Source organism: Megalobrama amblycephala, linkage group LG21 (assembly GCF_018812025.1).
Source record: "Megalobrama amblycephala isolate DHTTF-2021 linkage group LG21, ASM1881202v1, whole genome shotgun sequence".
NCBI lineage: Eukaryota > Metazoa > Chordata > Actinopteri > Cypriniformes > Xenocyprididae > Megalobrama > Megalobrama amblycephala.
In genome coordinates, this window is record NC_063064.1 from 8,421,822 (window position 1) to 8,433,141 (window position 11,320).

The window sequence follows — 11,320 nt, forward strand, 5'->3', positions numbered from 1 at the left end:
TAGCTTGACGTGCTACTACGCTGCCCAGCGAGTCATGCTATCCACTTCTCAGTCGAAAAATCTGAAAGAGTGGCATTTCTGCGTGACTTTATAACACTCAACTCCGTCCATTCCGGCGGGCTGAAAAGGCATTTGTCTGTGCAACTGCACAGACGTGAACAAATCAGAATTCAGAATTCAGCTTCAGAATTCGGAGAAAACAGGAGTTTTCCCCATAAGCATCAGCTAAAGAGCAAACGCAATGCTCGTAGCCATTATCTCAGGGAACCAGGGTTACATGAGTAACCATAACGTTTTTGTATCATGGTAAAAGTACCATGTCTATCGTACAAAATGTACAGCATTTACTACATAATTTACTACATGGCACAAACTGATTGGCTCAGCTGATACTGCAGCCAAAGTGCTTGCTTTATCAATATTTAAATAGTCTGGTTCAGTGACAGCTGTAAGCTGGTCCTGCAGTGCGCTGTTAGAGCTCCTCTGAAAATTCCCACCTCCCCCAGCACCACCTGTTAAAATTATATGAAAATTGTCATGATTAAATGCTAATTTCTTAAAGATAAAACATTAGTAAAATTTCTGTACATGTACATAAAAATAGTTATTATTATGTAGTATTGTTTTTAAACAATATTTTATTTATTTTTTTAAATGTATTGAATTTTTTTAGGTTATGTAAAAGGGTTTCCTGTAACTACTCCATCCATCAAGGAGATTCATGGCAGGGCTCCAGACCAACTTTTTTTTACTGGAACACTGTGTCACATAGTCAGTTTGTTTTTGCTTGTGTTTCATATGTTCCTTTGTTCAGTTTCTCCACCACTCCTTTGTTTCCACGGTTATCATCATCATTATTTAATTTGCATCAGCTGTGTGTCATTAATTATCTAGTTTCAGTTTGACACATCTGGAAAAAGATGTGTTAAGTACTTGAAAGCATTTGACTATTCCTGCCACAACTCCATGGTTACAGTTAGTGTTACTACATTAAATCCATGGGGAATGTTGTTCATTTGTGGACTGAAAGCCTTTTATAACTTGTTCATTCATGGCACAATGTTTCACCTGGTTTTCACGTCAGGGCTGTTTGATCTAATAGCTATATAATAGAGAACTCTGCACCCGAATGTTGAATGTTTCTCGCAGCAATGTTATTCTTCATTGGATCTCCCAGAGCTGTGTATTAATTGTGTCACGTAATCGAGATCGGCTAGACATAGGCATTAGACATACAGTGCTCAGCGTAAATGAGTACACCCCCTTTGAAAAGAAACATTTTAAACAATATCTCAATGAACACAAAAACAATTTCCAAAATGTTGACAAGACTAAGTTTTATATAACATCTGTTTAACTTATAACATGAAAGTAAGGTCAATAATATAACTCAGAGATGCAAACTCAAATTAGGGTGATGCAAAAATCAGTACACCCCACTGAAAGTCTCTGGAGCAAAGCTAAATTTTAGAATAGAAATGTCTAATTTAACAACAATTCAACCACAGGTGAGTCTAATTATTCATTACACAGGTGTCCAGCAGACAGTTGACTATAAAAGGGTGTTAAAATCCCTTCCCATTTCATGCTGTCAGCAATGGCACCACATGAAAGAGAAATGTCACAAGACCTGAGAAAGAAAATAATTTCTTTACACCAGAAAGGTGAAGGCTACAAGGAGATCAACAAAGTTTTACTTATCAGTCAGAATACTGTAGTAAAAGAAAAAAAAAAAATCATGGAGGCCATACAAAATACTAGATGTAGTTTTTGTTGTGGGGTGTACTCATTTTTGCAAAACTGAAAAATGTGTAATCTAAGTTATATTATTAACCTTACTTTCATGTTATAAGTTAAACAGATGTTATACCTCATTGGCTGCTTTGGACACATGCAATGTATTTTATATGTCTATGGCTTTGGACCGTTGCTACGATACATCAACGAGTCCACCATATTGGTCCAGGCAAGACTGCTCTATAAACAAATACAAGTAAATGGGGAGCTGCGGCTTTTGTAGACAAAAAGCACAATAAAGTTTACATTTCTCAACCAATTTCAACAGTTTATGATCTGCGTGGAGTACGAAAAGGTTCTGTCTCCAAATATTCAGAATCTCGCTATTTCAAACTTAAAATTATTCATTGTCTTAAGGAATTGTGAAAACTACTCTTCTCAAGCATAGATTTGGTTTATTTTTCTTGGTTAATAATTGTGGAGACGTCCCTAATGTAATATAATTTAATGTACATGAAACGTGCACATCGTTTTGAATTGTGGAAATGGCTTTTTCAACACCGTCAATTTAACTTGTTCTCTTGTGCCTTTAGCATTTTCTTTTAAATCATGTCACAGGATGTACCAGGACAATTTCAAATTAATGTGAAGAAAATTTGCAGCTCAAAACCTTATTGACATGAAGCATTTATCTTAAGGCCTTTTCATTTTTATAATTTATTTATATAGCTACATGTTGTTATAAGCTACATAGCTTATGCTTGCAGTTTAACACACAAATGTTTGTTTTATTATTCATAACACAACAAATGTCTTTATAGAAATTTTACATTATAGTAAAAAAAAGACATTAAATTGTCTCTTCATTTTAAATGGACAGCATTATATTTAATTGTGTCTGACAACTTGAAAAATGTTAAATGTCTATCATAAAATCTCCTCCAGAAAAAGACACCATAGGTTGTATGCGCAAGCAGCTTATTGTGACCTATCCCATTTATGTTTTTTGAGTGCCCCCTCCCAAACCCAAGAAAATGTTTTTTATTTTATATTGCCAAATTTTAGAAGAGACCCTTTGATAATCTGATATTTGGATGGAGCGATAACCAGTGTGCAGGAGGTGATGACCCAGTGACAGGTAAGATTCTCCAATGGCCAGAGGAGGACAACTTAAGGCAGGGCTTCACCACCACTGGGCACCTGCCCAATAAGGAAGGGAGGTGTAATCTGTGTGAAGGGAGTGGATGTGATACTTCTTTTGGGCCAAGAGCATCAAAGGGGGGACTGTAAGAAAGTATTGTGTGCCTTGACCCAGATTTCACTCCAAGATAGGTGGTTGATCATGTTCATTCCCCAAAATGGCTTAATTATCATAGAGAAAATGAAAAGTCGTCAGCTATGTAGTTTCTCCACCATTTGGGGTGATCACATCTTGAGCAAATGGTAATAAATTGTAGAATGTGAATAGGTGTGTGACACCGAGTACCATATCAGACAGGTGTCTCAACATCACTAACATACAGACCACAGCAGGAGCAACTTAATTTACATGAGGAGTGGTAAACTGTAACAGGATAAAAGGTTTGAGATCACTGCTATGCTGCAATAAACTTCTTCATCAAGATCTTCAACGTCCTCATAATTTTTTCTTACAATAGTGATACTTTAAGCTGTTCACATTTGGCCAGTTCTGTGCTGGATTGAGAGGGTTCTGCTAAGTGACCTTCAAATGGAGAGATGGGTACCTTTTCTAATGCTCTTGAATTAATGTGTGTTGCAAGACCCCATGCAGTCATATATTATGACATTTGGCATATGTTTCAAGGATAATAGTCTCCAAAGTCTTGAGGGTTCTCAGCTTGCAGATTGCATTTAAGACTGTAAACAATCCCACATGGGCACATGATCACTGCCCAGCCTCCTAAAAGATTTAGGAGAGAAGATATTAGTCTCATCCACTGAGTAAATCAAAGTATAATTTTGTTTGTTGCTTCACACATTAACTAGATTGCAGTGAACACATGTGCAACACAACTTGAGCTTAGCAGAGACACCCCAGATTTTGTCAAAGATTTTGTCATATGTTTGCCTAGATTTCATTTCAGTTAACAACCTCAGAAGAAGGTCACTGCAAGAGTCCAAACCACATTCTTTACGTAACTTCCTAATGACCTCAAACTAACACAAAAAAAATATTATTCTAGAAATGTAGCCTTGTTAAAAAGGTAATGATAAAAAAAAAAAAAAAAAAAAAAAGTTGGGTTTGAAAAACACTACCTTGTGTTTGAATATTTCTTCTATGAGTCTGTTCTCTGTAACCGTAATTTCTGATATTTTGGATACAGACTTTGAAAAATGAATCTTGAAAATTCTGTGTTTAGTACGGAGTCTGCCTTTATGAAAAGAAAATATATTTCCCTATATATATGAATGATCAATATATTAAAGGGATAGTTCAAATGATAACAATTTTGTCATCAGTTACTCATCATTTACTCACTCACTCAAGTAGTTCCAAACCTGTATGAATTTCTTTTTTTTTTCTTTTTTTTTTCTGCTGAACACAAAGAAAGATATTTGGAAGAATGTCAGTAACCAAAAATAAAATACTATGGTAGTCAATTTCGGGTGAGATCTGTTTGGTGAACTATCCCTTTAAGTGATATTTAACAGTATATTTGAAAATATACAGTAGAATATATTGTGTTAATATATTACAATATATTGACATAAGGATTAGGGTTAGGATTTAGGATACATAATGATTTGCTGCCTTTCATATATTGAAAAATATGTGACAATATATTTAGTAATATATCATAATGTATGTAATTTTATATTCAGTAATACACTTCATAATATAGATGTGATCAGATGGTACTGCATGTGTAATATATTGCAGATATATTTATCCATGCAGTATAAACACACATACAGAAAAATAAATAATACACTATATCTCTTATATTTTATTATTATTTACATTATAGATGTTTCATATTTTCAAGTTAGTTAACAAAAGCACAAGCACACCTGCATGTTTTTGAGTATTTAGCAATGAGACTGTGCTGAAAAGAACACAGCCATTACTTTTTAAATAAAGTAACATACAGTCTTTATAGTATTTGGCCAATCATCAACCTAACCACAGGATCTACTCTTCAGCACAATGGTAACTCCAAAATCTCCAAAATCTAAATATTGATTAATAACTTAATTAACAACCACTCAAAGGACAGTCTATACTGTACATTGAAGTGGCAGTGGATCCAAGAACCCATCCCTTCAGTCCATACAGTATTTTTGCTGTCCCTCCCAACCCAGTGCACGATCCAGTCAAAAGCGGGTCATATGATGATTTTTATTTAGTTATTTTTATTTATTTTTTTTTACATCTGGCCGGTTTTACTCGGCTCTTCTTGTTGGTCTTCATCTGATTCATCTGCAGCTGTTAAAAATCGATGAAACTGCCCAATCTGGGGGAAAATTACAAGAAAAACATCAGCTTGTATGTTGCATTTCATCACACATTGCTGTGAGCTGACTTTAGATGTTTACTGTACCTTGTTTTCCTATTTAAAAATCATATCTACAACAAATTACATATTCATTCAAGAATGCCAGAAATATTTTTGCATTATTCACCACTTCCAGCTGTTCGATGGGGTCCTTAACTTTAGAAGAGCTTCCAGGACCTGCGACCCTATCCAGGATTTGGCTGATTCCAGCAGTGATCCTACTAAGTTGGAGCTCTTCTTCTGCTTCACGGGCCTGTCGTTCCTGCAGTTCTAATTCCTGTAGAACACATGAATAGTGTGTAATCTTATGAGACAGAACTGTACAGAAGACAGAGGTGCAGAGTGATGTGTATGTAAATGTATTTGTGTGTTTGTGTGTATTTACAGCTTTTTCTGTTTCATTGGTCAGCCTTTGAAGCTCAGCCTTTTGCTCTTCAACTTTTCTTAGTAAGTCCTGGATTTCAATTTCTTTTTCTCTTTCACACTGTATCATTTTCTTTTTCTTCTCCTCCATCTCTTTCCTCATGCGTTCTCGCTCTAGAGTCATTTCCTTTAGGAAAGACTGTAGACGTTCACGTCTTTCTCCAGTGTTCTTAAGTTTAAATGGCATTAGGGGGGAAAGAGAGAGAGAAATGTATCATTACTATATAGTACTTTAGATATTAAACCTTTAACTGCCCGCTCAACCAAATGGTAGAGCACATTTTGAGTCACTATATTTCACTGAGAGGAGTACCTAACTTAACTCAAGCTGATTGAGCCATCTCTACCATCTGGTTGAGGTATGTTATGCCAAAAAAATCCACTAGATGTCAGAGTGTCAATCAACAGCACTTGTCACAACACTTCCTCAAACATGGATGTCAGAAACAAAGAAATCACTCCTGCCATGTGAACTGTTCTTGGTGAAATTTTGCAAGGTAAGCAATTTTTTTTTTGACATATTACACTGTAAGAGCCCTAACTTTACAAAATTATGTTACTTGGTACCATGAAAAAACTTTAGTATGTTTCAAATAATTTTTCAAAAACATGCTCAACCAAACGGTTGATTTGACACTTAAAGGTAAATGCAGAAAAGCTAAGGTAATGTTTTCAGATCATCCATTTCTGCAGTCAGAATGAACTATTTGCTGAGAAATATAAACTTCTGATCATTATTAGCTATGAATATGACAGCTATTGTTATTTCTTCATGAATATGCTGACATAATTTCTTAAATATGTATTTTTTTTGCCACTTTTGCATATTTTTTGATGTAAATATAATGAATTCATTGAATTAATGTGTGGAAATCATAATTATCAGAGGCAATTACTTCTTAAATGACATGCTGGTGAGCTAACATTACTAAAATTGTAAGATATTGTTATTTATTTGTTTGTTGTTGCTTTTTTTTACAGTTACTAGATGGATGTCAACAGTTTCTATGGTACAAGAACATGCACTCTTCAGGCCCTTGTCCCAGAAAACCCCCAAGATTCTGATGCTGATCTCAGTGATGATGATGACCCAATAGAGGATCCAAATTATCACCCTGTCTGAGAAGAGAAATGTTCATATGTCTAAAAAAAAAAGAAAATCCTGTTGCACTACCACACTTGATGGCGTTTCTTGAATCATAAAAGCCTAAAATGCCATTATATTACTATCTTTTGCTATTTTGTTTTTAGTTTTTGAATGCAGAAAGAATGTAATGTCTTTAGTTTTGTTACTTTTAGTTATTTGTGTTATTTATTTTTGTTTATTGTTAAAAAAAAACAAGAAAACATGTAATTTTCTGTCATAAAATGAAAATCTGAAATATTTTATAGAATATTTCAATAAATAAACAAGATTCAATATATAAAACTATTTTATTTTGATTACGTTTTAAATAAATTTGTATTATAGTTCATATTTTCTGAATTTCATAGTATGTGTATGAATTTTTTTATTTTACCTTTAAGTGCCATCTCAACCATTTGGTAGAGGCCGATATTTTAAAAATTATGGGATGTATTGAAAAAAAATACAGTGAGTGTGATAACTAGTGACATAATGAGATAAAAAATGCAAACAAAACATTTTTCAAATGCTTTTTTCTTGGTGGGGCAGTTAAAGGGTTAAAACAGGGGGATTATGTACAATTTCAAGAAATGCATCTGTTTTGTCTTCAAACATAAAAAAAAAAAAAAAAAAATCAAGTGTTCTTTATGCAGATATTTTCTGTATCATTTTAGCACCTAAATGGTACATATCACAGCGTTTTAAAGGGTGCCATCCCAGTGACCGTTTTTTTGCCTTTTTTTTTTAGGACAGTGTAGCTTAAATGGTACCACGTATTGAATTGGGTTAGAATAAAGTGTTGTTTATAACACATACATTTATAATAAAAAGAACTCTGAACATGTAAATATACAATAAAACAAGAAGGCATATATATAGGCTGACATTAACTAACAATGAGCAATAGCTACATTTGATACAGTAGTTATAATATTCTTAGTTAATGACGTTAAAAATACAACACTGTTCATTGTTAGTTCATGTTAACTGACAATCAGCGCCATCTGCTGTCAGAGAGTGAATGTGCATCTTCATTCAGCGCGTCTCCCTTACTCATCCTTGTTATTTATTTAATTAAATAATCGCCTTTTGAAGTTTAATAATCATATTAGGCTGTATCGCTGTTTTACTACCAAACTGAAAACCGCTTAAAATGACAAACAACGCTTATTTAAGTTACACTTCAACGCTGACACATTTATGGTTCCAACAAAAACACGTTTTGGTCTGTAATAAGTTATAAATAGTATACACAGAAGGCCCTAGCCAATACTTACAATTCCAGACGTTTTTTTTTTAAATCCTCTTCTTGATTTTCTCCAGCTCTGTAAACGCTTCGGCACTGTGGAATGGAAAAAAATGTCTGCTGCACGTTCAAAAAATGCCCAAACATTACCGGTCACTTAATATGATTCAAATAATGTTGTTAATTGAATGATTTTATTTTACATTGAACATTGCTATAGCATTATTACATTAATACTTCAAAACAGTATAAGACTAATAACTGTGTAAACATTATTATTATTAATTTCAGGACTATTATTATTAATTAAACAATTTTTTGTTGTATAAGGCTAATCACAGACTGTAAAAAGGCTAATCAAACCAGTTCCAATCCTACGCTATAAACATTTATGAGGTATTTCTATAGACAACCTTGTTTAGTCATCATTGTCTTCAGATCATGTCAAATACACTTTGCCTACATTTATCTACATAAAATATTATTTTTGAATTTAAAAAAATAGCCAATTTAATAATTAATCAAACAAAAAGTTGCAAAAAAAAAAAAAGGTTAATATAATGAAGCTGAAATGAAATGTAGCTATAATGCATAAAAGAGGATATATATTAATGCACTTTATGTCAAGCATCTTTAACTACTACGTACTTGTGTCAAAAATAGGCTGAATAATAATAATAATAATAATAATAATAATGATAATAATTATTATTAGGTGTGTAGTATTGCAAAACACTTGTTTATTGAGGTGTGATATGGCTAAGGTTAGGACAGGAGGAGGTTTAACCCTTCGTTTAGGGGTCACACTTCTCTGTATTTTTTTTTTCCAGGAAAATCAATGTAGGTCTAAGATATTTTTGATCAATAATGTTTTTTTTATTATTATTTAGAATTTATAGGGGATTTTCTGATACTGTGCAATATTTATACAATTTTATATGAGCTATATTTTTTTTAGGGGGAATCTCCTCAACCACTACCAATGTATGGCAGCCATATTATGCCAGAACACCCACCACACACCAACTTATTGGTGGAGAGGAGACAGAGTGATGTAACCAATCAGTATATGGGGACAATTAGGAGGCCATGATGGACAGAGGCCAATGGGCAAATTTGGCCAGGATGCCGGGGTACAGCACTCCTCTTTTTCGACTGACATTCTGGGATTTTTTATGATGATAATGATGATGATGATGATGATTAAAAGTTTTTTTTTTTTTTTTTTTTCAAAATTTAAAAAAAAAAAAATGTCTTAGGCCTACCAGTTTTGGAATGAAATCAGGGTAAATACTGTATGGATTTTTATTTTAGGCTGTACTTTCCCTTTAAAGGATGCAATATGTAATATTTCTGTCCGCTAGAGGCCTATTCAAAACAAAGGTGTAGCTTGAGCGCGGAATCTTGGGACATGTGGTCTTCACATCACAGCCGGTAGAAACAATCGGGATAGGACTCAGGAAGAAATCATGTTCATGGATGAGCTTATTAACATTACTGTAGTATGAAGCAGAGCAGGATCAAGTGTTGTGGGCAGCTGAACGAGGCCGCTAGAGCGATTGTGCAACACACACCTCACGAGCAGCAGAACTTTTATTATGCCACAGTCGCCAGCGCCACTTCTGCTTTTCCAGTCATGAGTATGAGGTAACACAGCTCTGTTTATCATATTAGATACATTTGAGAGTGTTGAAAATTGATATTATAACGTTACTCTGTATGTTCGCTCCTGCGGCTGCTGCGAGACATTTGTTTGAGACAAACCGCAGTAAGATAGATCGATTTTAGAATATTATATTAAATACTGGATGGCTTGTGTTGATAAATGGCATGCAATTGTGGTAGATTTTCCCTCTACGCACCTGACTTAACGTTTATCTGTTTACCTGGGGCATCTCCTAATTTACACCCAAGCGTCTACTGGACGACACTCAAGTAATATACCTGATCACTCGGGGGCGTCTCCTAATTGACACCCAATGATATTTACTATAGCACTGCGTCTCCTATCGACAACCTGCTGCTTTGAGTTGGTCAACATCTTGACCCTTATGAAAACTATCACTTGAGAATAAGGTCTTTAGTGTTCCCTAACTAGCTGTGCAGCAATAACCAGATAGACTCCAGACTATGCTTTAGAATATACTTTATTCACTGCCGTAGGACCTCGTATCAATTCAATCAAAAAGAATCCAACCAGCAAAAAGAATACAACAGTTTATATAGGATAGGAGCATGGTAAAGCATTCTACAATATGATTGGTTCCTCATAATGTCAAACCCTCATGTTAGGTAAAACAAGATTGGCCCAAATCATGAGTTTATTAGTTTGTTGGTTACTCAATATCATGGGGCTATTATATTTAGATAGTTGTCTAGCTGTCCCTAAAGCCGCGCACACACTTAACGATTGTAAAGCCGATTATGAATGTAAATTGATACTTATGACTGATCGCGCTCAAACGCGTCCAGTCAGAGCCAGTTGCGTTCATTCTTCGATTACAGTTGGTGTTCAAATTCCATGTGTAAGTATATAAATCTGCTTCAGTCGCAGGAAACAATCGCTGTATGAGCTCAGTCTTAGAATGTTTTAGCTAGTCGTTAAATGTGTGCCCGGCTTAAGTGTCATTTCCACTTTTCTTATTTTTGGACATGATTCAGACACACACTGACTTTGGCCCAAGGTTTGAGAACATTTAGGTTTCAAAGGCATATAAATGTTATTCCTGTAAGGAAAAATAAATGTTAGTTATGAGTAATTAAAAAAATCCATCACACAATTAATTTTAAAATGCATTGTAGCCTATGATGGAGAAAATTCTGTATTACTGTTACTAAAAAAAAAAAGCTGCATCTGATTATGCTATGTTAATTACTTCGCAAAATAGTGTTTTTCTCTGAGGCATGGTAAAGCATGGTACTCGCAAAAAAAAAAAAAAAAAAAAAAAATCAAGAAAATTAGATTTAAACAATAAGACTAAACATGTTGAGCTATATAACAACAATTAATTTTCTGTCTATAAACGTAACCAAACAGTTCCCTTGCCTATTAAAACATGTAATATATTAAAGCGTCTTTGGTGTCCATGGTTTCTACAAAATAAAACCGGAAACCGAGGGTAACACGGGTATGACGCAATTGACAGGCGACTCCTCACAGGTCCCGGAGCCTTGGTTAAAATTGCAATTTTCTCACGATTTACAAATAGTTGGAAACATCTGGGATATTGTAAGTACTCACGTGAACAAAATATATAACACTGGCCTAGT

General features: G+C 34.3%; 1 protein-coding gene across 1 annotated transcript; it reads right to left on the reverse strand.

The window, feature by feature from the left end:
- Positions 1-4,679: 4,679 nt before the first annotated feature.
- LOC125256861 (radixin-like) lies at positions 4,680-5,803 on the reverse strand. The gene is made up of 4 exons (XM_048173124.1): positions 5,641-5,803; positions 5,383-5,532; positions 5,121-5,213; positions 4,680-5,074 (listed from the first exon to the last, which is right to left on the reverse strand). The coding sequence occupies exons 1-3, from the start codon at positions 5,800-5,802 to the stop codon at positions 5,127-5,129; spliced, it is 399 nt and encodes a 132-aa protein (XP_048029081.1). The 5' UTR covers position 5,803; the 3' UTR covers positions 4,680-5,074; positions 5,121-5,126.
- Positions 5,804-11,320: the final 5,517 nt, after the last annotated feature.